General features: G+C 41.9%; 1 protein-coding gene across 1 annotated transcript in view; it reads right to left on the bottom strand.

The window, feature by feature from the left end:
* VWA8 (von Willebrand factor A domain containing 8) overlaps positions 1–26,985 on the bottom strand; it is a 411,100-nt gene that overhangs the window by 335,859 nt on the left and 48,256 nt on the right. The window contains exons 4-6 of the mRNA XM_059684720.1: positions 24,676–24,786; positions 17,408–17,575; positions 8,529–8,693 (exon numbers count right to left, since the gene is read on the bottom strand). Coding sequence (XP_059540703.1) covers positions 8,529–8,693; positions 17,408–17,575; positions 24,676–24,786 — 444 coding nt within the window. The remainder of the gene's footprint in view (positions 1–8,528; positions 8,694–17,407; positions 17,576–24,675; positions 24,787–26,985) is intronic.

Raw genomic sequence — 26,985 nt, 5'->3', positions numbered from 1 at the left:
TCCTTGCCCAGTCAGGGTGTATGTGGGAGGCAACCAATTGATGTGCTTCTCTCATATCCATACTTCTCTCTCCCCCCCCTGACCACTATCTAAAAAAAAAAGGAGGAGTGTTAAGATGGCAGCTGGGGAGAACCAAGATGGCGGCATAGTTTAACGCTGGAGTTTGCTGCTTTGAACAACTACTTCAAAAGTGAAACCAAAAAACGGAAGGGACATCACCCAGAACCACAGGAACCCTGGCTGAGTGGAAGTCCTACAACTAGGAGAAAGAGAAACGCACACGGACACTCAGAGGAGGCGCAGTGCTGAAGTCAAATTCTGAGGTGCGGAGTGCGCGGAGCGGGCTGGCGGCGGAGGGCGCGGTTGTTGTTTTCAATCGGGAGGGAGTCGCAGACTCTGAGCTCCAGATACAGGCGAGTCTTTAGGGACCCAGACTCAAACGGGAGAAGCGGGACTGTCTGGCTTCCGTCAGAGCGAGTGCACCTTTCTCTCCGAGCTTTGCAGCGGGTGCTGGGACTCAGAGAGGCAGAGCCCCTGGGGACAGGACTGAGAGCTGCCATAACTGCTCTCTCCGGCCCACCCTGTTGATCCTGTGCGACCCGCCCCGCCCAAGCCCTGCACAGAGGCATTTGCCGGATAGCCTCAGGCAAAGGCTAGATTAGCACCTCCCTAGAGGACAGAAGTTCTCTCACTGCTGACACAGCTGATTCTCATAGCCACTTGGCCTGGAGGTCAAACCCTCCCTGGAATTAGCTACAACAATCAAGATTTAACTATAAGACTGCGAACAAAGACCACTAGGGGGTGCACCAAGGAAGCATAACAAAATGCGGAGACAAAGAAACAGGACAAAATTGTCAAAGGAAGATATAGAGTTCAGAACCACACTTTTAAGGTCTCTCAAGAACTGTTTAGAAGCTGCCGATAAACTTAATGAGATCTACACGAAAACTAATAAGACCCTCGATCTTATATTGGGGAACCAACTAGAAATTAAGCATACACGGACTGAAATAACGAATATTATACAGACGCCCGACAGCAGACCAGAGGAGCGCAAGAATCAAGTCAATGATTTGAAATGCGAGGAAGCAAAAAACATCCAACCGGAAAAGCAAAATGAAAAAAGAATCCAAAAATGCGAGGATAGTGTAAGGAGCCTCTGGGACAGCTTCAAGCGTACCAACATCAGAATTATAGGGGTGCCAGAAGATGAGAGAGACCAAGATATTGAAAACCTATTTGAAGAAATAATGACAGAAAACTTCCCCCACCTGGTGAAAGAAATGGACTTACAGGTCCAAGAAGCGCGGAGAACCCCAAACAAAAGGAATCCAAAGAGGACCACACCAAGACACATCATAATTAAAATGCCAAGAGCAAAAGATAAAGAGAGAATCTTAAAAACAGCAAGAGAAAGAAACTCAGTTACCTACAAGGGAATACCCATACGACTGTCAGCTGATTTCTCAACAGAAACTTTGCAGGCCAGAAGGGAGTGGCAAGAAATATTCAAAGTGATGAATACCAAGAACCTACAACCAAGATTACTTTATCCAGCACAGCTATCATTCAGAATTGAAGGTCAGATAAAGAGCTTCACAGATAAGGAAAAGCTAAAGGAGTTCATCACCACCAAACCAGGATTATATGAAATGCTGAAAGGTATCCTTTAAGAAGAGGAAGAGGAAGAAAAAGGTAAAGATACAAATTATGAACAACAAATATGCATCTATCAACAAGTGAATCTAAGAATCAAGTGAATAAATAATCTGATGAACAGAATGAACTGTTGATTATAATAGAATCAGGGACATAGAAAGGGAATGGACTGACTATTCTTGGGGGGGAAAGGGGTATGGGAGATGTGGGAAGAGACTGGACAAAAATCGTGCACCTATGGATGAGGACAGTGGGTGGGGAGTGAGGGCGGAGGGTGGGGCGGGAACTGGGAGGAGGGGAGTTATGGGGGGGGGAAAAAAAGAGGAACAAATGTAATAATCTGAACAATAAAGATTTAATTAAAAAAAAAAAGATGGCAGCTGGCAGGACAGCAGTGAGGGAGAGAGTGTGAGTAAGGGAGCGTAAAGGTAGTGTATGGATGTGTAGTGTGTGTGTGAGTGAGGGACAGTTAGATCCTGCAGGGGCTGGCAGACTGGGCTCTCCTAGATGGGGAGCCCCTGATACCACTGCAGGCACTACAGGGGAGGCTGGCTCTGGAACAGAAATCACGCAATCTTGAAGGGGAGAGCTGCCGTGACTAGGAGCCCAGCCTCACCACCACCCAAACTGGCCAAAGACACCATCCGGGACCCTGTACCACTCTGGCCAAAGACCTGTTACCTCAACTGCAGATACACAGCCTCCAGGACTCCAGCCTCCCTGGCCACAGCCTCCTGTGAGCCCCGGAGTATGCTCCTTCCCGCTAAGGCCGCCACTTCAGCCACAGGATCCGTACAACTCGGCACCTGGACTGCTTAATGAGACTCAGAGTACCCACCCCTACGAACAAGTACACTGCAGAGTCTGCCCACTGGCTCGGTCTGAGCATTCGGGCAGGCTCTGCCTTCTGGCACAGACAGAACTGTCACCTGGCGCACGTCCTACCCCCAGCCCAAGTCAGAGCTGCTGGTGCTACCTGGTGTGCCCAAACACAGGTCACAGAACCACACTGCATGTGCGCTGCGAGAGGGACCTAGGGGACCATCTTACCTTGGGTGCCAAGGTCATACAGTGAATTGCATGCCAGAGGGCTCTGGGCCCTCACAGGGAATTGCACACCAGAGGAACTGTGCATGCACCCCTGCTGACCTGAAGAATCTGAAGTGGGGAACTGAGAAACCAGAACCAGGGGAGAAGTAGGGGTGTGTGCGTGGAGGGGGAGGGGGGACTCAGAGCAGAGACAATAAAGGGGTAAAACAAAAGGCAGACCCAGCCTCTGGCCTAGTGAGTCCCAGATCACTGAACCGCTAGGGGCTTCAACACCTCAGACCCCAAGTAGGAAGCCCAGGGCCAGAAAGAGACAGCAAAAATGGGGAGACAAAAAAACAACCCCCAAAGGAAAGAAAAGGAGGCATTGCCAGCACCAGAACTAAATGAAACGGAGGCGTGCAATATGTCAGAAAAAGAATTCCGAGTAAGGATCACGCAGTTCCTAAACCGGCTGGATGAGAAAATCAAAAACTAATGCAGTGATGGTGAACCTATGACATGCATATCAGAGGTGACACGTGAACTCATTTTTTTGGTTGATTTTTCTTTGTTCAATGGCATTTAAATATATAAAATAAATATCAAAAATATAAACCATTGTTTTACTATGGTTGCAAAGATAAAAAAATTCTATATGTGACCCAGCACCAGAGTTAAGTTAGGGTTTTTCAAAATGCTGTCACACCAAGCTCAAAAGGTTCGCCATCACTGAACTAATGTAAGAATCAAAAGGAAATTAAGAATGACACAGCTACAATAAAAAACACAATGGGAGGTTTCACCACTACATTAGAAGAAGTGGAGTTAAAAGACAGGGGAGAAAACACACCCAATCTGAACAGCAATTGGAGAAAAAAATTAGAAAGCAGGAAGAGAGCTTAAGGGAGCTTTTGGACAACATGAAACCAAGTAACATACATATAACAGGGGTGCCAAAAGGACAAGAAGAGGAGCAAGGTTTAGAAAAACAATATGAAGAAATAACAGAAAACTTCCCTGATTTGGGGAAGAAAAAAGTCACATAAGCGTAGAGAGTCCCACATTAGATGAAACTAAAAAGACACACACCAAGATACATCGTAATTACAATGGCAAATGTTAATGACAAAGAGAATCTTAAAAGCTTCAAGAGAGAGACAGAGAATAACCTACAAAAAAATCTCCCATTAAATTATCAAATGATTTCTCAACAGAAATACATCAGGCCAGAAGGGAATGGAATGAAGTATACAAAGTTATGCAAAGGACTGAATCCAAGAATAATCTACAGAGCAAGCTATCATTTAAAATTGAAGGGGAAATCAGGAGCTTCGCAGACAAAAAAAGAGGCTAAGGCTTCATATCACTATGAAGCCAGCAATGCAAGAAATGCTAAAGGGACTATTGTAAAAAGAAGAAAGAGAAAGAGAAGAAGGAACACAGGCATAAAGAATAAAAATGGCTACAAACAACTACCTATCAATAATAACCTTAAACATAATGGATCAAATGCTCTAATCAAAACATATCAGGTGGCTGAATGGATAAGAAAACATGACTCACATATAAGCTGTCTATAAGAGACCCTAATAAAACCACGAGAATCACACAGACTGAAGGTGAAGGGATGGAAAAATATTTTTTCAGGCAAATAGAAATGAAAAAGAAAGCTAGGGTAGCAATACTTTTATCTGACAAAATAGACCTCAAGGTGAAGATCATAACAACAGATAAGGAAGGCCACTTCATAATACTAAAAGGGTTAATAAAACAAGAGACTATAACTCTGGTAAACATATATGCACCCAATGCAGGAGCACCCAAATACATAAAAAAACTTCTGGAAGATATCAAAGGAAAGGTTGACAGCAATACTATCATAGTAGGGAACTTTAATACCCCGTTGACATCACTGGATAAATCCTCTAGACAAAAAATCAGCAAAGAAACAGCAATCCTAAATGACTCACTAGATCAGATGGACTTAATTACCACATAGCTATAGAATATACATTCTTCTCAAGTGCACATGGGACATTTTCAAAGATAGACCACATATTAGGACACAAGCAAAGACTCTACAAATTCAAGAAGATTCAAAATTTTATCAAGCATCTTCTCAGATCACAATGGCATGTTATTAGAACTAAACTAAAATAAAAACAATAAAAAAAATTCAAACACTTGGAGGTTAAATAGCATGTTATTAAACAATGATTGGGTTACCAAAGAGATCAAAGAAAAAATAAAAAAACATCCTGGAAACAAATGACAATGAAAACGCAGCATTCCAAAATCTATGGGACACAATGAAAGCAGTCCTGAGAGGGAAGTTTAGAGCAATACAGGCATACATCAAAAGAACAAGAAAAACTGGTAATAAATTATCTAACTCTACAACTTAAAGAATTAGAAAGAAAGCAAGAAGAAAAGCCCACATTGAGCAGAAGGAAGGAGATAATAAAGATCAGAGAAGAAATAAATGAAATAGAGACCAAAAAAAAACCAATATAAAAGATCAATGAAACCAAGAGCTGGTTCTTTAAAAGGATAAACAATATTGATGAACCTCTAACCAGGCTCATCAAGAAGCAAAGAGGGAGGACCCAAATAAACACAATCAGAAATAAAAGAGGTGAAATAACAACAGACCCCACAGAAATAAAAAAGATTGTAAAAAAAATACTATGAACAACTCTATTGCAACACACTAAACAACCTAGAGCAGTGGTCGGCAAGCTGCGGCTTGCGAGCAACATGTGGCTCTTTGGCCCCTTGAGTGTGGCTCTTCCACAAAATACCACGTGCGGGTGCTCACGTACAGTGCGATTGAAACTTCGTGGCCCATGCGCAGAAGTTGGTATTTTGTGGAAGAGCCACACTCGAGGGGCCAAAGAGCCGCATGTGGCTCACAAGCCGCAGTTTGCTGACCACTGACCTAGAGGAAACGGACAAATTCCTAGAAAAATACGACCTTCCAAAACTCAATCAAAAAGAATCATAAAATCTCAATAGGTCGATACCTAAGGAGGAAATTGAAGCAGTCATCAATAAACCTTCAGAACACTAAAGCCCGGGGCCAGATGTCTTCACAGGGCAGTTTTAGCAAATATTCAAAGAACTAAAACCTACCCTTCTCAGACTATTCCAAAAAATTCAAGAGGAAGGAACACTTTCAATCTCTTTCTATGAAGCTAGCATTACCCTAATTCCAAAACCAGATAATGACACTACAAAGAAAGAGAATTACAGGCCAATATTCCTGATGAACATAGATGCTAAAATCATCAACAAAATTCTAGCAAATCAGATCCAGCATTACATTAGAAAGATCATACACCATGACCAAGTGGAATTAATTCTGGGGATGCAAGGCTGGTACAATATCCACAAATCAATTAACTGATACATCACATACACAAATTGAGAGACAAAAATCACATAATCATATCAATTGATGCAGAAAAGGCATTTGACAAAATCTAACACACTTTCCACATGAAAACTCTCAGCAAAGTGGGACTTGAGGTATCAGACCTCAACATAATAAAAGTCATATGACAAACCTTCAGCCAAAATCATACTCAATGGGCAAAATCTAAAACCATTCCCCCTAAGAACAGGAACAAGACAAGGATGCCCACTTTTACCACTCCTGTTCAACATAGTACTAGAAATGCTAGCCATAGTGATCAGACAAGAAGAAGAAATAAATGGCATCCAAACTGGAAAATAAGGAGTAAAATTATTCACAGATGACATGATATTATACATAGAAAACCCTAAATACTCCATCAAAAAAAATAATAGAACTAATAAATGAATTTGGCAATGTAGCAGGATACTAAGTTAACACCCAGAAATCTATGGTTTTTGTATACACCAATAAAGAACTCACAGAAAGAGAAACTAAAAAAACAACCCATTAACCATTGCAATACAAAAATTAAGATACCTAGGAATAAATTTAACCAAGGAGGTCAAGGACCTGTACTCGGAAAAATACAGGACGCTGAAAAAAGAGATAGAGGAAGACATAAATAAATGGAAGAATATACCGTGTTCATGAACTGGTAGAATCAACATCATTAAAATGTCCATACTACTCAAAGCAAGCTATATATTCAATGCAATCCCCATTAAAATACCAATGGCATATTTTACAGACCTAGAACAAACTCTCCAAAAATTCATTTGGAATTTAAAAAGACCCCAAATAGCGGTAGCAATACTGAGAAAGAAGAACAAAGTAGGAGGAATAACAATAACAGATATCTATCTATATTACAAAGCCACTGTTCTCAAAATTGCCCAGTACTGGCACAAGAACAGACATATAGACCAATGGAACAAAACTGAAAACCCAGAAATCAACGCAAACCATTATGCTCATTTAATATTTGACAAAGGAGGCAAGAGCATACAATGGAGTCAAGACAGTCTCTTCAATAAATGGTGTTGGGAAAATTGGACAGATAACATGCTAAAAAATGAAACTAGATCACCAACTTACACCATACACAAAAATAAACTCAAAATGGATAACCATAAACATATTAGAGAAATACACAGGCAGCAAAATCTCAGACATACACAGAAGCAATATCTTCATGGATACCACTCCTAGAGCAATGGAAACTAAAGAGAAAATAAACAAATGGGACTACATCAAAATAAAAAGCGGCATCAAAATGAAAAGCTTCTGCACAGCAGAAGAAACCACCAACAAAACAAGAAAGCCCACTGCATGAGAGAACATTTTTGCCAATGTTATCTCCAATAAGGGTCTAATCTCCAAAATTTATAGGGAACTCATACAACTTAACAAAAGGAAGATAATTCAATAAGAAAATGGGCAAAGGATCTAAATAGACACTTTTTGAAAGAGGACATTCAGAAGGCCGAGAGACATATGAAAACATGCTCAATGTCACTAATCATTGAGAGAGGCAAATCAAAATGACAATGCAGTACCATCTCACACCTGTCAGAATGGCTATCATCAACAAATCAACAAATGACAAGTACTGGAGAGGATGTGGAGAAAAAGGAACCCTCATGCACTGCTGGTGGGAATGGAGACTGGTGCAGCCACTGTGGAAGATAGTATGGAGTTTCCTCAAAAAATTAAAAATGGAACTCCCATTTGACCCAGTAATCCCACTTCTAGGAATATATCCCAAGAGATCAGAAACACTAATCAGAAAGGATACATTCACCCCTATGTTCATAGCAGCACAATTTACAATAGCTAAGATTTGGAAACAGCCTAAGTCCCATCAACAGATGAGTGGGTTAAAAAAACTCTGGTACATCATCTACATAATGGAATACTACGCTGCTGTAAAAAAGAAAGAAGTCTTACCATTCACAATAGCATGGATGAATATAGAGTATTGTGCTAAGCAAAATAAGCTAGTTGGAGAAAGATAAATATCACATGATCTCATCATTTGTGGAATATAATAAACGATATATACTGAGGAGCAAAAAGAGACCCAGAGACAGAGAAGCATCAAACGGACTGTCAAACCTCAGAGGGAAGGTGGAGGGGAAGTGTAAGAGATCAACCAAAGGGCATGTACAGATGCATATAAGCATAACCAATGGCCACAGACACTAGGGGGATGAGGGCATGTGCTGGGGGGTGGGATTGGCAGGGGAGGTCAATGGGGGTAAAGAAGACATATATGTAATACTTCTTCACACTAGATCCTTTTTCCTTACCATTAGCTAGTGAGAAGGACATCTATAAACATAGTAACATTTCCATAGTAAGTGAATTTATTATGAATAGAAAAAATATTTAAAAACTAAATTATCCTGTTCATACTTACCTTGAAGGGTAAATAATAAATATCTCTGGCTTGAAATCGAGAACGAAGAGGGGGGTCTAATGGATTCCCAGAGTACCTAGGCACTGGCAAGCCCAAAGCAATCACTCGGAAATTTTCACTAACTCGAACAATCTTCCACGCATCCAGTTCTGCTTTCGTATGATCCTTAAAGAGTATGAGATCAAAAATAACATCATAACTAATACAAATTACAACTGTAAGAGCTTCTAGGCTAAGAAATTTGGGCCCTGACTACTGAGTAACCTATTTGAGAAAATTCTCAATGTCAAACTGCCAAGGAAGGAAGCAAAGTGAAAAAAAGATCAGGATGCCAGGGAAGGCTCACAATATGAAGACTGGTGTTGAAAGGAGAGGCAGTGAACATATCGAGGAACAAAGGAGATGTGGGTCAGTTTCTAAGTCCAATGCAGTCACACAGAGTAACAGAGTTACGAGGGTAAGGACAACGTACCGGCTAAGACCAAAGGATGTAAAAAAGTAGACCCAGACAGCAGAGCCTGCCCATGGGCCTTAAACAGATAATTATGTCTATGGGTATATTTCTACCAAGGTAGAATAATAGTCATAACCAACATGTATTGAAAACTTACTACATGGTAAGCACTTTCCATGAATTTTTCTCATTTAACTTTCACCAGAATCTAAACAGTCATTTAATTGCTTTTTATGAGTGAACCAACTGCTGTTCAGAGGAGTTATATAACTTTCCCCTGGTCCTGCAACTAGTATATGGTGGAGTTGAGAGACTGGAAACAGTGCAGGTTTTAGATTTCTAAATCCTGGCTCTAGTGCACTCTCTGAGCCTCAGCTTTCTCACCTATAAAGTGGGAATAATATCACCAACATTATTATGGCTTTATGAAAATTAAATGTGATTATATATGTAAAAGCAACTGGTCCATAGCAGGCACCTATTAAATGCTATTCCTTACATCTGCCTGACTTTATCAATGGCTCTTCACTGTGTTCAGCTGTTGAATCCACGGAGCTTACAAAGTTCATATGAATGTGGCCCACATGACAGTGTAGAAACTCTTAACATGACTACCAAGGCCTTTCCTGGCCAGATTCATGTCTGATTCTCCCAGTCTTGGCAACCACTTCACACCCATCCCCTCAGCCCGCCTTCCATGACTCTGTGCTTGTGCCCATCTCACAACTGTGGCTCTCCAGATACATCATGCTGCTTCACCAATACTGCTCCACTTGTTTGGAACACTCTTTCCACTTTGCACAGCCTAAACACAAGTATTATTCAAAGCTCAGCACAAAAAAGTATCTTCTTTAAAATGGGACCCTTTCTCATCCCCTCCTTCCATCAGAACCACTTTCGTACCCCTCCACTATGTCCTATGCAAACGTCTATCATCATACATTTGTGCACTGACTTCTGTACATGATTTTCTCTTGCTGGATCCAAGGACTTATTACCTCTAGCACATAGCAGGACAAATGTCTGTTGATTGACTGCATGAAATAATTAAAAAACATAATGAGCCCTAACTGGTTTGGCTCAGTGGATAGAGCGTCGGCCTGCGGACTGAAGGGCATGTACCTTGTCCGATTCTTGGTTGCAGGCAGATGCCCAGTAGGGGGTGTGCAGGAGGCGGCTGATCGATGTTTCTCCCTCATCGATGTTTCTAACTCTCTATCCCTCTCCCTTCCTCTCTGTGAAAAATCAATAAAATATATATTTTTAAAAAATAAAATAAAAAACATAACGAACAATTGTTTCTAGCATTACCAAAACCGTGACCCTACATTTAATTAATAGGACTAACACTACACTATGTCATATGCACTCAAAAACAAGAATCTGGATATAACCCTATCTGAGAAACCAAGAGTATAATTTTCAGAGAGCTAAATATTTCTATTTTCCACTTATCTGAAAATTATAATCGGAATATAAATAAAATTTATATAAGCCAACTGTATCTGTTTCCATAATAACATTCTACTATAATCACCTCTATGAAATCATTAACATTTTGAGATATTCTAATGTAGTATATTGAATCTAGCTAGAAATATATGGGACTTCAGTTATGGTGTTCAAATCCTTTTAATGTGGTGGTGTTTTGTGAAAAGATCTTGCCTATATTCTGTGAGGTTCCTATGAGACAGATTCTATGAATACAGAAATTATACCTACCAATAAAAATTATGTATTTATACTGATAATTACATTGGAAAAAAATGTAGTACATCCTTCTCATCTAATCTAATAAAAGAGAAACATGGTAATTAGTGTCACTCCGCTACCCTTCCCATTGGCTAATCCCCCTGTCACTCACAGAGTAGGGCCAAAATATGCAAATTAACTGGCAGCCAAGATGGGAGGCTTGCTTGCTTCAGGGACGGAGAACTCCAACGTTCCCCGCCTGACTTGCCAGCCTCTCAGCTGCAACTCTAAGAAACTATGTTGCGAAAAAAGAAGCCAAAAAAACCTCAGAAACCTGCTTTACTCAGCGGAGCTTCAGCCAGCCAGACCGCAACATTGTATCAAATACAGACGGTAAACAAAGGCCAGAAACCTGTTTTCAACATCTAAGGCCTCAGAGCTAAAGCTGGCCCAGAATAAAAAAAGAAAAAAAGGAGCGGTTGGGAGCTTCAGTCCCAGCCTGAAAACAGACCTCAGCCCCTCACCCAGACTGGACAGGCACCCCAGTGGGGACCCCCACCGTGAAGGGTGTGTGACCAGCTGCAAACAGCCATCATCCCCTCACCCAGACTGGCCAGGCACCCCAGTGGGGACCCCCACCCTGATCCAGGACACCCTTCAGGGCAAACCAGCCAGCCCCACCCATGCACCAGGCCTCTATTCTATATAGTAAAAGGGTAATATGCCTCCCAGCACCGGGATCAGCGGAGCCGCGAGGCCTCCTGGCACCGGGATCATCATGACAGGGGGCAGCGCCCAAACCCCCTGATCGCCCTGCAGCTCTGTGTGTGACAGGGGGCGGGGCCCCAACCCCCCTACCCCCCACGGGCCCTGTTCTGTGTGTGACAGGGTAGAGCCATAACCTCCCCATTGGACCTACCCTGAGTGTGACAGTGGCGGCGCCCCAACCACCTGATCGGCCCTGCTCTGTGGGTGTTAGAGGGCAGCGCCCCAAACCCCCCCACACACGGGCCCTGCTCTGTGTGTGATGGGGTAGAGCCATAACCTCCCCATTGGCCCTGCCCTGAGTGTAACAGTGGTGGCGGGCCAACCACCTGATCGGCCATGCTCTGTGGGTGATAGAAGGCGGCGCCCCAACCCCCCCACCCTCATGGGCCCTGCTCTGTGTGTGATGGGGTAGAGTCATAACCTCCCCATCTGCCCTGCCCTGAGTGTGAGAGTGGCGGCGCCCCAACCCCCTGATCGGCCCTGCTCTGTGGGTGATAGAGGGCGGCACCCCAACCCCCTGATCCACCCTGCCCTGAGTGTGACAGGGGGTGGTGCCCCAACTCCCCTATCAGCCCTACTCTGTGAGTGACAGAGGGGAGCTCCTCAACCCCCTGATCGGCCCTGCTCTATGCATGACAGGGGGGAGCTCCCCAACCCCCTGATTGACCCTGCTCTGTGCATGACAGGGTATGGAGCCCCAACCCCCCTGATGGGCCCTGCTCTGTGCGTGACAGGGGGTGGTGCCGCAACCTCCCCATCGACCCTGCCTTGAGTGTGACAGGGGGCGGTGCCCCAACCCCCCAATCGGCCCTACCCTGAGCGTGACTGAGCGTGGCATCGCAACCTCCCAATCTGCCCTGCTCTGTGCATGACAGGGGAAGGCGCCCCAACTCCCCAATCAGCCCTGCTCTGAGCCCGACCAGGGGCTGCACCTAGGGATTGGGCCTGCCCTCCGCCACCAGGGAGCAGCCAGCAGGTCGTTATCTCCCGAGGGGTCCCAGACTGCAAGAGGGCACAGGCCGGTCTGAGGGACCCCCCCTTCCCTCGAGTGCACAAATTTTTCTGCACCAGGCCTCTAGTTTAATAATAATAAGCACTCCTTGTAAACTAAAACCTGCTTGACCCCATACCCCAAATTCCTATCCAAAGTAATATGTTCAATAACTTTGCACAGAATTCTACTACACAAACAAATAATATATTGAAGTTCTTATTATGAAGTAACTCATATACTTAAAAGAATGATTCAATAATCTAAGTATTCTTTTTCAAATACAGTGGGGCCTTGACTTACGAGTGTCCCAACTAACGAGTTTTTCGAGATACGAGCCGTCTCTCGGAGGATTTTTTGCTTTGATTTGCAAGCTAAAATTCGGGTTACGAGCCAGCTTCAGATACCCCACCACTGGTTGGCGCAGCGAACGTCACAGTGAATTCCACAATATCAGCCCAGCATCACGTGTCTCACTCATTCACTGTTGATTTGACATACGAGTAATTTGAGTTACGAGCTCCGTCACAGAACAAATTAAACTCGTAAGTCAAGGCCCTACTGTAATTTACTAAAAGCGGCCAAATAACTATATAGAGACAAATAATTATTATTTTGTAACAAGTAGCCCGATGCACAAAAATTTGTGCACTCGGTGGGGGGGAGTCCCTCAGTTATTAAACATTTATTGGCACAACACTGACTACATTGGTTGTGGTGGTGGTCTTGTCAGAATGTGTTATATTATGCAGATGAAAATCTATTTAAACAGATTTGATGTAGATATTTTCAAAGATGGAATAATTGTCCCTGTCAACTATTTTAGTTGATTCATATCTTCAGTAATTGTAATCATTGCAAAGTTTTCAGTCCCCATATGGATTGCTGGATATAATAAGTCATGCGCTGTCCCTGTCCTTTGTAGCCTTTGTTGCCTTAAGGACTCTAGTTTTCCATTTATATGTTTAAGTAGAAACCTTCCCGGCTTAAAAATGTAAGCTTTTAACACTGCTCTCTCTGTTCCGTAGCCTTCCGATGAAAAGTGGAGTTGGATTGCAGCACAGGAGAGAAATTCAGAAGGGGAATATTGAAGTAATGACTGCAGTAGGAGAAGAGGCAGCCTATTTTCCTGGCCACAGGCGCTGGCACCCTGGACCACAGGGCTGGCAGCTTCTCTGGGTGGCTGCAGCCTGGACCAAAGGTGGACGGCTTCTTCTTCTGGCAGCTTCTTCTTCATCTGTGCTTCCAGGGAGGGCAGTCAGTTATGTGTATATGTGTGTGCATGCAAACATAGGCGTGTACACGTGTGTATGTGGAAATCTGCTGGGCAAGTCAAAACCATAGAAGAGTTGCCCCCTATCTCTTGAATCTTCCAGAGATATCTCCCACTTTTTTATTCTATCACTACTGGAGAGTCAGTATTTGCAGCCAGCCAGCCAGCGACTCTCTCAGTGTCTATTTCTGACTTCTTCTTTCCCTGTCTGTCTTCCAACCCCTAATCATATTTCTACCTGGATGCATCATTTTTACTCCCAATATGCTGTATAGAGAAGGTGTCAGGATGCTGTCTTCCCATGAATAGTACTCAGTAACAAACCAATTGCATTTTAGTTGGGCAATGCCCCTACCCACCCTTCAAATCCCTTCCACCATGCATTTCTGTTTCCCTTTTTGTTTGTTGGATTGTTCTGCTGCTCCTTCTCCTCACCCCACGATCCCTGGATCGTAATGTAAAATTCTTTTACCATGTCAAGAAATTATTAAAAATACAGGTACTTTGAAAAAAAAAAAATACGGGTACTTCTCCCAACACTGGCATGTAGGGGTAGGGAAGAGGCGGCCGCAGGCGACCACCTCTTCCCTGCCCTGTCCAGCTTCTCTGATCACTGATCACCAGCCAGGGAGGGGCAGGGAAGGGGTGGCTGCTGGTGGCCGCCTCTTCCCTGCCCCGCCCGGCTTCTCCAATCACCGGCCGGGGGGCAGGCAAAGGCGGCCCCAGTTCTTCTATCATGGGCCGGGGGCCACCTTTGCCCTGCCACCCGGCTCTTGCCTGCCGCCTGGGTTTCCAATCACCATTATCAGCAGGTGGCTTCTTCCGTCCTTCCCCTTTGCCCTCCCAGCATTGCGCCTACATATGCAAATTAACTGCCATCTTTGTTGGCGGTCAACTGCCATCCCTGTTGGCAGTTAATTTGCATATCACCCTGATAAGGCAATGGGGAGCGTAGCAAAGGTACGGTCAATTACCATGTTTGTCTATTATTAGATAGGATTAGAAAGTTTCTAAAGAGAAAATGTTCTGTATCATATCTATCTACTTTTAAAATAAACATCAATTATTATTCTTTATTTGTAATATATAAATTGATAAAACAAGATTTTTAAAAAATAAGCCCTAACCGGTTTGGCTCAGTGGATAAAGCGTCGGCCTGCGGACTCAAGGGTCCCAGGTTCGATTCCAGTCAAGGGCATGTGCCTTGGCTGTGGGCACATCCCCGGTGTGGGGCATGCGGGAGGCAGCTGATCAATGTTTCTCGCTCATCGATGTTTCTAACTCTCTGTCCCTCTCCCTTCCTCTCTGAAAAAATCAATAAAATATATTTAAATAATAATAATAATAATAATAAACTGGCTTTCATTTAAATAAATTAACTATAACAATATGAACGAATGATTTTAACTTTTCTTACTGATTAAATCCTCAAGTATTGCCCTGGCTGGTGTGGCTCAATTGGTTGGAGCATCGTCCCATACACCAAAAGTGGATTTGATTCCTGATCAGGGCACGTGCAGGAGGCAGCATATTGATGTTTCTCTCTTACATCAATGTCTCTCTCTCTCTCTCTCTCTCTCTCTCTCTCTCTCTCTCTCTCTCTCTCTTCCTCTGTTCCTCTCTTTAAAAAAATCAATAAAAATAATATATTATCAAGTATCCCTTTATTATTATACTAGTATGATACCATCTTTAGATACAGACAAAAGAAAACAACTATACTGCATAATGAAAACACCAGCTAGGAACCAGTGAAGAAACAAGAGTACTGAAAGGGTTGCCAAACCGGGTTCCAAGAAAACAGACTCATACAGTGAAATCAGAAAGAGATGCTCCTGGTCCTAGCAGTCATGGGCATCAGTTCCATCAGACCCTCTGGTATCATCTATTATTTGATGCCTAGGTTGTTTTGGGCTCGTATTAGCTCCCTGGGAGCAGGATCAAAAAGAAGCCTAAGACACAGATCCTGTTCTTGAGCAATTTGTAACCAACTTGGGGTAATAAGATTAACACATTTGTATCTCTACAGAACAGGTGCGAGAGAGACTAAATCCTAGAATGCAGAGGCAGAACAATCAGTCCCTTGGGACCTGGTTAGCCAGAGAGCTGCAGTGTGGTACGGCTGAAGATGAACGAACAGGGCTGTCTTCTGGTCCTTTTGTGGCACTACACGAACCCCTTCTCCAAAGTCTCTGAAGCCCCACAATCACTTGTGGCCCTCTTTATACACACTTGTATCACAGCATTTAAAGATCTTATTTCACTTATTCATCCATCTAACAAACAGTTATTGAGCACCTACCTGGTGCCAGACATTGCCCTGAGAGTTGAGATAACATCAGTGACAAAAACCCCTCCCCTTAGGCCAGGGGATTGTCAAGGGTGGGGAAAAAAAAAAGGAGACATATGTAATACTCTTTGTAATACTTTAAGCAATAAAAAAAAAAAAGAAGTATATACAAGAAAAGAAAAGAAACCCCTCCCCTTGTGAAAGTCAGAATCTAATAAAGGGAAGCAGAGAATGAACTAAAAACATAATAAGTAAAGCATATAGAATGCTAGACTTTATGGGGGGAAAATAGAGTGGGGTACGGGAGTATGGGGATAGAGGGCACATTATAGTTTTAAATAGAGGGTGAGGGCAGGCTTCATTGATAATCTATCTATATATATATAAAAGCCCTAAGCAACTGGCCGACAGGTAGCTTTGATGCGCACTGACCACCAAGGGACAGACGTTCAATGCAGAAGCAGAAATCACAGGCATGGAAACATGGAACAGACTGATGGATCTCATAGGGAAGGAGGGAGGGGGGAGGGCGGGAAGAGATTAACCAAAGATCTTATATGCATACTAGAGGCCCAGTGCACAGATTCTTGCACCAGTGGGGTCCCTCAGCCTGGCCTGCAGAGACCGGGCCAAAACCGGCTCCCCGACATCCCCTGAGGGGTCCTGGATTGCAAAAGGGCACAGGCCAGGCCGAGGGACCCCACTAGTGCACAAATCCATGCACTGGGCCTCTAGTATAATATAATATTTAAGCAAAGACTTGAAGGAGGTATAGAAGTAAGCTGGACAGATATATGGGAGAAAACCATTCCAGAAGAGTCAAGTGCTTGTGCAAAGCAACTATCAGGTAGGAGAATGCCCATCTGACATGTTTAAGGTGTAGTAAAGGGAATTCTAGCAGGGCCAGGGTATCTTTTAAATATCTACTAATTTTTGTCAGTATCTACTGGACTTTGTGCTTCCTGAGGCCAAGAACTGAACTTTTTTCAGCTTTGTATTCCCACCACTGTCTAAAAGCCATTAGGCTTTTAGTAAATAGTTGTTGAGAGATGGAAAAAGGAAGATAGAAAAGGAGAAGGAAAGGGAAGAAGAATTAAAAGGAGAAAGAAAGAGAAAGGGAAAGGAAAGAAAAAAGGAAAGGAGGGAGGAGGGAGGGAAAGAGGGAGGAAGGGAAAAAGAAAGTTATTAGATTGGCAAGATAAAGTAAAAATCTTGGAGGTTTTCTAAAATGGCCAGCAAATATTAGAAGAGTCTTGTAAAACTGCAGACTCATGACCTGACTTAGCAATTTGCCACAGATATGGGCCCCTGAGCATGTGTCCTCATTCTGCTACAGTTGTGTCTCACACGACAATGGCACTGCCCACAGCTCAGCAGTTCAGACACAGCAGCTGAATTTTTCTTTTCTTACCTTGAGAAGTTTGTCATAACGCTCCGCAGACATTAGGAAGCGTCCATCTTCAAGCTGCATCTCCCTGTTTTCCAGCAAGTTGTTCAAAACAGGCAAAACATTCCTCTCCGCCTTTTCCAAGCCTTCCAAAACGAGAGTTCTGCCTTCTGTGGCTGCACGAACTGCACACTATTTCCAAGAAACAAAAACAACATGAAAATATAGAAAATAGCAGAGTATGGCCTAATTTTACTTGCAATGCAAATTATACTTGTGGTTCTTACAGGGACTGGAAATCAGGAAAGCTGGGTTCCAGTTCTTGATTTTGCTTTATCTGCCTAAATGACCTTGGGCAAGTGATTTCTGTCTCTTTAGGCCTGTTTCCTCCATTTGTAAAATGAAGAGATTAAAATAAACGATCTCTAAGGTTCCTTTCAGTTGTAACACTTCAGATAACACCCAATGAAATAGAAAACTCAGAACTCTCTTTGAATTGGTAACATAACTAAACAAGGAAACAGAGTCCTTAACTAGAGAAAGGAAATGAAGATACAATCTGTCCTCTCCATCCCACAGGCTTCTTGGGAGGATCAAATAAGCAAGGTGAGAACACATGGAGACTGTCAAGCTTTAAACAAGGGTCACGTTAAAATGAATTCAGGTTTATCCTAATGTTCAATGCTGCCAACATTTCAAACTTACCAACAATTTCTAGTGAAGTCTTTTAAAAAAAGAAGGGAGCGGTGCATAGATATTTTATGTGATCATTTCTCAAAGCAGAAATTAGATCAACCATAAGGATCCTTTCCTGCCCTTCCAACTACAGAATTTCCAGAGACCTAGTTTTCTCAGAGAAATCAGAAAAAAACACAGCAAGATCCTTCTGGACAAATCATCTCATACAACAAGTTTAACAACCCAACAGGTGGACACAACGCATTTCAAGATAAAAGCAGCTGCATGACCTAAAATCAAAAACTGTCTAAGCTCCTGTCCTAGATTTGCTTCTGATTTGATAGAAGACCTTAGGCAAACAATTATTCTGGAGGTCTGTGTCCTCATTTCCTAAATGAGAATATCCTCAAGGGGTAGTGTACACTATGAATCAAAGCAGTAGTGGAAAAAATGTTAAAGCTATCAAACCCATTAAAAGATACATTACTATTAACATAGACATGACTTTGTCCCTAAAGAAAAGGGCACTGACTGAACACACACAAAGCTCATTTGGGTCCTGAAGGAACTGGCAAAAGGTGGACAACACGTCGGACTTTTAGCACAAATAGTACCAAGACTTGGCCCGAGTGCTGAGTCTGGACAGTAGCACAGTAGCATGTTTGAATGACTCCAACAGACTAATGGCACCCAAAAGTATAAAACCCTTAACCACTTCAAAATCAGACATGGAGGCCAAAGAAGGAGAGGTGCTAGATGAGCTATCTTTACTGGGACGGGCTTCCCAGTTAGAAACAGTCACTCAATCGAGAAATAGCTTGCCTCGCCAAGTTGCATTTCCTGAAGGTGAAGAGCAAGATGCAGTCAGTGGCGCCTTCAAGAAGGGCAGGAAGGCCAGCAGTCCACAGCCCAGGTCAAAGGCCAGTCCCGCCCCCCTTCCCAGGCTGCAGTGCTCAGGGATAGTGCCTCCTTGCTGGTGAGAAATGGGAATGTCCACTTAGAAGCATCACATGAAAGTGCATCTGCTGTAGCTGCAGCAGTTTGCATGATGAACTTGGTATGCAGGCCTTACGTAATCTTGGTGATAGAAACTTTAATGCAGCAGAAAATGAGTAACAGTGATTGCAATTCTTTCTTGAGATAGCATTTTTGATAGGATTTGCCCTTTTTTAAGGAATATTTGACATTTGTTTTTCCCTTTTCTGTTTCAATGGTTATTCTATATTTTCTTTTGAGCATGTCTATTATTAATACATAGTTAAAAGGATTAATAAATGCTCATGTGAATGGTTTGGGCAGTTCTGTTATTCCTTGGCATTATTTTTACCACGTGGGAAAATGTTGATTTAAAAAATTATTTTGATTAATCCTTAATTTCTTTGAATTCTCTGAATATGCTGCACGAAAGGCAAAATTGCTTACTAATGGTCTGTTACTATAGGATCTTTCTTTTAGTTACTGTATTTTTCACTTACATGTTTATCACCTGACTTTGAGGACTTTATAGCTCTATAGTAATATCAAATAATAACTTCATAACATTTTTTGTGTTAATACATTTATAAATATAAGTTATTAAATAGTTAATTCTCAAAGGGGTTGTATAGTTTAGAGCTTTAATAATGAATATCCACTCAAATATCAGTTTCGTGCCTTAATGACAGTATTTTATAATACTCTGGTTTTTATTTCTCTGTACAATTTCTCTTTCTTGTGCTCAGAATGCAGGTTAATAACGATTTAAATAACAATAATGAAGTTCTTATTATTAAAAAGTACACATTTGAAAAGAAAAAGAAAATATATATAAACATGATTTAGTGAAAATAAGATTCCAAAGAGCTTCAAATTACTCAAAGGGGCAACAGCATAATACATTCAGGAAGCCAAAGAAAAAATTTTAAAAATTTACATTCCAAGTTTTTTATTTTAAAATATTAAAATATCAATGACTTAGGTTAGTCACTTTACCTCTCTGGGTCTCCATTTCTTTCTAAAGCTACTGTATGGTACACATTTCATTGATTATGGTGAAGATTAAAAAAGATAACCTGTGGCACACAGTAATAAGCCTTTTAAAAAGGACTAGCTGTTATTATTATGAATACTATTATCCTTGTAGTCATTGTCATCATTTTTTCAGGAAAGTAGCATAATATGGTAAAAAAAAGCTAAACTCTAAAACTGGACAAATTCCACCTCTGCTATTTATCAGTTGTATGGCCTTGGCCCTTTAAGGCTCTGTTACTTCACCTATAAACTGAGGAAGTCACCTCCTTCCTAAGGATGTTTTGAGAATTAAATGCACCTACCACAGCAGAGGTCTCCTCAATAGAAGTTATGTTTATGTTCCTTGATTTTTGTAAATGAATTATATAATTCTGCCGAACAGTTAACATTATATGAGTAGAAAAGAATTGGCCTGTGCAAGATGGCAACATGGTAAGGAGCCAAGGCCTGAGTTACTAACACAGAGGCCACAGTAAACACAGGCAGATTTTCTCCAGTTGTGCAAGTGACAATTAGAACCTATTAGCCCAGTGGTTTTCAACCTTCTGGCCCTTTAAATACAGTTCCTCATGTTGTGACCCAACCATAAAATTATTTTTGTTGCTACTTCATAACTGTAATGTTGCTACTGTGATGAATCGTAATGTAAATATCTGATATGCGGGATGGTCTTAAGCAACCCCTGTGAAAGGGTCGTTCGACCGCCAAAGGGGTCGCAACCCACAAGTTGAGAGCCGCTGTATTAGACAATGTGGCTGCAAAGGATCTGATGCAAGTACCAGAATGCAGCCACCCTAAAGAGCCTGCTTCTGAAGGAGATGGTTTCCAAATTCCAAGTACTTAATTTATGAATGAACTTCTGAAAGACTACTTTGTAGTTTTCACAGTGGTTATATGTGGAAAGTGGCTTCAGCATTCATAAATGAGCAAGTTTATAATATAAAATTTCCCCCTACTTGCTAAAATAAGTAAAAGAAATTTAGACAAGATAAAAATATTTTCTGATCAATAACATGATTATTCAATTTATTATAAAGAGTTGCTTTTGAGGACCTGTAATATTTAAACAGTGCCTTTAAAAAGTGAATCCTCATTTTTTCTATTAGTAAGAGAAAAATCAAGAATAATCCAAAACAGTGTACACTGTAACATCAGATAATTGTTTAAAGTGCATCTTTACACTTAATTTTAACTATGTATATTGTACATCATGGAAATTCACAGTATTGTGTCAAACAAATTAACAAGATACAAATGTGAAAAGAGTTCCTAGCTAAAAAAGTTAAAGAAAATCATTTGAACTTCCCATCCTGGCTTTCTACTCCCAGAATTAACTTGAGGATAAAGAGTGGTTCCTCACAGTCAGACATAAACCTAAATGTTGTTTATTTGTAGCTGAGCTAATTTGTATTGATTTATATTTGAGTATCCAAGCAATTGTATATTGACTTAAAGTCCTTCTCTCTTTAGAGTCACATGGCAATAAACAGAATAAATGACTATAAGGGCAATAAGTAAAGTAAGAAAATAATGAGGACAATAATCGATTTTTAAGAGATTAGAATATTGATTTGGGCTTTTTCAGGTTATTTTCTCTTCTGAGGCAAATAAAAATCTCTCATTTCTCCATTATGTCTTAATATCATCCCTAAATTTTCATATTTCTGGTCCTTAACCAATTCTTCCAATACTTCAATGTATTATCTGCTTATCAAAGTAATTACATTAAAATATTTAAATTAACTTCATATCAACAAGTGGATAAGTTATAGCAAATATTTACATAGATAAACATGGTATAAATTTCTTGTTTTATATTCTGTAAGTTATTTATCAGTACCGCTCTCCTTTTCCTTATCCACTCAATTCATCGACATCTTATAGAAGCAATAGTCAATAAACATAAAAATATTTAACCTGGTTAGTAATTTTTAATACAAATTAAAGCCTATCAATTTGGCAAAGTACACACATGGAAATACTCAGTACTAACATTTTCCTTTTGTAATTAATAGTAATCTATGCAACATGTGAATATTCTGGTCTCAAAATTTTTTTTCACTCAGTAGTTTTTTATAATTATACTTTTTTAAATTATAGAGTAATTGGGTGCTCCTGTTATAGCTTCAAATTTAAAGAACCATGAAAGTTCCTTCCTCACCTCACCACAGATGTCTAATCACATTTCCACAGAGGTAAGCTGTTAGCTGATTCTTCTATTTCCTTCTGGAAATTTCCAAGGTATACACAAGCACTTATAGATTTAATAGAGGCCCGGTGCATGAATTCGTGCACGGGGGGGGGGGGGTAAGGGGGAACTGCAGGAGGTTGGCTGCCGGCCCCAAGGAAGGAGCTGGCCCTCGGTCCCCCAGGGAAAGGGGCCATATCCACCACCACCCACTCCCAGTTCCCCATCCCCGCCTGGGTCCAAAGGCCCTGGCAGGGTCAGGAGAGGCAGCGACAGTCGCCGGGCCAGGCGTGGAAGGAACGGACGCCAGACACACACATCACCATCAGCACCCCACCACCACATGATTCCCTGCCTCCCTCCCTCCTCCTTCCCTCACCGTCACACTGCCACCGCAGCAGGCGGACGGCCCCGGGGGAAGGGAGAGAACATGGGAGCTAGACAAACCTTTCTGTCAAGGGCTGACTTTCAATAGATCACAAAGAGAGAGTTGCTCTGCTACATTAGAAACCCCGATCCAGAAGCAGGTCTCTACATTAGCACCAGGGGCCAATGGGGGCCGGCCAGCCAAGGGGAGGGGCCACAGGACTTTGGCTGTGGGAGCGCACTGACCACCAGGGGGCAGCTCCTGCATTGAGCATCTGCCCCGTGGTGGTTAGTACACATCATAACAACTGATTGACCAGTCATTCTGGTTGTTCCGGTCATTTGGTCATAACACTCGCTTAGGCTTTTATATATATAGATTTTTTCATTTTTATCACAAATGGGATATTATATACACTGTCTTGCAACTTAATTTTTTTCATTCACATACTTGTCTTCTTTTCTAGCACCACAAAGACACTCATCTCATTCTTTTTAACAGCTATAGAGAACTCTACTTACCACTTTTTATTTATCTCCTAAATGTACATCATTATAATTTCATTTATACTTTTATATGATATCAAACAATCCTACCTAATAAAAGAGAAACATGGTAATTAGCCATACCTCTGCTACCCTTCCCATTGGCTAATCAGGGCAATATGCAAATTAACTGCCAGCCAAGATGGCAGCTGGCAGCCAGGCAGCTTGAAGCTCCCCAACCCCCTGATTGACCCTGCTCTGTGCATGACAGGGTATGGAGCCCCAACCCCCCTGATGGGCCCTGCTCTGTGCGTGACAGGGGGTGGCGCCGCAACCTCCCCATCGACCCTGCCTTGAGTGTGACAGGGGGCGGTGCCCCAACCCCCCAATCGGCCCTACCCTGAGCATGACTGAGGGTGGCATCGCAACCTCCCGATCCGCCCTGCTCTGTGCATGACAGAGGGCGGCGCCCCAACTCCCCAATCAGCCCTGCTCTGAGCCCGACCAGGGGCTGCCCCTAGGGATTGGGCCTGCCCTCTGCCACCCGGGAGCAGGCCTAAGCCAGCAGGTCGTTATCTCCCAAGGGGTCCCAGACTGCGAGAGGGCACAGGCCGGGCTGAGGGATCCCACCCCCCCTACCCCCCGAGTGAACAAATTTTTGTGCACCGGGCCTCTAGTACCATAATAAACATCTTTGTATATATAACTTTGCATGCTTCTGTGAATAACAATTAAAAGAAAAATTGCTAGAAACATAACTGCTGGGTCAAAATGTATTCTTTACATAGATATTGATTGCTAAATTTTCTTTCAAATTATATAAATTTATGACCTCATCAACAGCAATGCTCTTTCTCAGCCCTTTTTCCTCATCAACAATTAAATTCTTTAATCTTTGCCTATCTGAGAGATGGAAGAAAAATAGCAGCTCACGTTGGGGCGGGGGGGGGGGTAGTTTGGGGGTTAATGGGGGGATGAGGACAGATTTGTAATACCTTAACCAATACAGAAATTTAAAAAAAAAATAGCAGCTCACTATTGTTTTAATTTTTATTTTTAGAAATAAAATGGTCAAGCATCTTGTCACAAATGTGTTGAACGTTTAAAAAATTTTCTCTATGAACTGCTCATTTAAAATCTCTGTCCTTTTTTCTCTAGGTATTTTAACAAAGAACAATATTTAGTATTCGAAACAATAATTTGAAGAAATATATAACAAGCTTCATAATAATATTAATAAAATGTTATTTTAGTTGGTAATATGTACCTAAGAACCCCCCCAAAAAAGTAGAAAGTAATTGAAAATTAAGAAAATGGCAAAATGATCTTTAGCCAACATTTTAGAACCATTAATTTTATCTGTGGTTTCTTATTTAGTACGAAACCAAGAAGGCATTTCCAAGAACAGAAGCTAAAAAATATCGAGATCAAATCTATCTAGAGAGAGTACAGTACAAGCTATCTTTCACTACTCCATGAGCTACCACTCTCTTTCTACTTTAAAAATCAATTCCGTATAGTCCTGGAGTAAACAGTCATGTGTTACAGCGTGATCAGAACTTGCCTGATCGATGTAAAAGGCCGTGCCTGCACGGATCTCTCGACGCTGTTTGAGATCAGTTTCCGTGGTGTCCCTTGACAAGGCAATGTATTCGACTTCCCGTTTGGTCAGCTCCTGCAGAGCAGAGAGTGAAATTGTTCCAAAATAAAATCAAATTTCCAACATATGCTTTGAAGCTGACAATGCCACTGCCCTAGAGAAGTGAATTTAAAGGTAATTCTGGATTAAAATCTTTTGAGTATCAGCTTTGAGAAAAATGCAATAAATTGAGCATTAACCAAAACATGAAGAGTTCTACTTTTACTGCACCCCATAATTTACCACTTAATAACTATTTACAATTTAAGCAATAATAATCAAAATTAGATCTTATAAAACTTAACATCTCCTATAGAATTCTTTTGAAATGTCACGAGTAATAATTTGGCTACTTGGTTCTCCCAATGATAGCCATTTCTACAAGTAATGTTCATTTCTTTTTAAGGGTGATTTAAATTAATTAATTAATTCCATGAGCCAATGTTTACCAATTGTATACATTATGTTAGGTATTTTGCCATGTGTGAAAATAAGATATATACCAACAGTCAGAAGAGAGAGATACATACAAAGCTATTCAGAAAGGAAAAAAAAGATAGAAAAGTATGAAAAGGAGAGGAAGGGAAGCAAGAAGAGGTAAAGGAGGAGGAGGGAAAAAAGAATTATTTACCCCCCAAAAAATCCCATATGATTTGAAAGGGAAACCATCTAGAATCCATTTCTTTTAGAATAATTTATCCATTTCAAAAGTTATTTTACCCTACATGGAATATCTATGAACAAAATTTTTTTAACATTATCCTTGGTTTTACATTGAATTGAAAACAATGACATTATCCAATTAAATAAGGCATACAAGATGTTTTTACTAAAAAGGGAAAACTAATTTATTGGAGTATAAAGAAAAAAGTTGAACGAGCATGCTATTAATGGTCCTTAATCACAAGCTCATTCAACTTATTTCTTTATATAGTACTCCAGTAAATTACTTTATACTGAAAAAAACTCCAGAAAAGGGATTTTTTTCTCCACCTTATCTCCATGTGATGGTGATAAAAATATATTGTTTTTAATTTGTTTTCTTGAAATGTGCCAGTTGCAATGTGCCCATAAATTTAAGAATAAATGGAAAGAAGGAAAAATTTTTAAATAGAGAAAACACACATCATAGCAGTGACTTTTTAAAATAAGAATGAACTGCTTATGAGCACACAATTTACAAGTAAAGTAGCAAATTCTCTTTTTAGCAGATACCCACTTCTTGTTTATGAAACCCTGTCATTCACATTGCTTGACAAAGTGATGCATGCCTTTTATCACTAAACTAGAGGCCCAGTGCACGGATTCGTACACTGATGTGGTCCCTCAACCAGGCCTGCGGGGATCGGGCCCAAAGGGGCTCTTCAACATCCCCCAAGGGGTCCCGGATTGCAAAAAGGCAGTTCTCAGGTAACACATCCCAGAATCAGCTCCCTCCTCTCTGGTTCCAGGTGTGTCAACCACAGCTGCCAAGTCACTGCCGTTCAGGAGCTCCTGCATAGAGCATCTGACCCCTGGTGGTCAGTGCGTATCATAGCTACCAGTTTAGCAAGCGCCGCTGGTGTAGTGGTATCATGCAAGATTCCCATAGCTACCAGTTGGCCAATCTAATGGTTGGCCAGCTGCTTAGGCTTTTTTATATATACTAGAGGCCCGGTGCATGAAAATTCATGCACTGGAGTGGGTATCCCTCAGCCCAGCCTGCCCCCTCTCACAGTTTAGAGCCCTCAGGGGCGGGAGGTGATCCAGTGATCAGGGAAGGCAATGCCCCCATCACACCTCTGCTGCTGTCACTGTCGGCAGCGCAAGCCTCAGCCGGCCCTGGTTACCTGAACATCGGGTGGCCCTGGGCAGCTGTGCAGCTGCCATCAAGGCTTGCCTGCACCTCGGGCCGGCCCTGGGTGGCTGGGCAGCCATCTGAGGCTTGCCTGTGCCTTGGGTCGGGCCTGGGGGGCTGGGGGCCTAAAAGGACTCGGGGACTCTGGAGGCAGGCCACACGCCTGCCACCCCAGTGAGGCTGAGGGGACTGGGCACCGACATTTTGTGGCTGTGGGTGCTGCCAAATTTGAGGGCGGGCAGTCAATTAGCATATTCCCTCCTTATTGGCTGTGGCACCACCATCTTTGAAGGTGGGGCAGTCAATTAGCATATTTCCTCCCTATTGGCTGTGAGCACTGTCATCTTTGAGGATGGGGCAGTCAATAGCATATTCCTTTTTTATTAGCTGTGGGCATC

The sequence above is a fragment of the Myotis daubentonii genome, chromosome 2 (genome assembly GCF_963259705.1).
Source record: "Myotis daubentonii chromosome 2, mMyoDau2.1, whole genome shotgun sequence".
In the NCBI taxonomy this organism is placed as follows: Eukaryota; Metazoa; Chordata; class Mammalia; order Chiroptera; family Vespertilionidae; genus Myotis; species Myotis daubentonii.
This window is presented reverse-complemented; position numbering and strand designations above follow the sequence as displayed.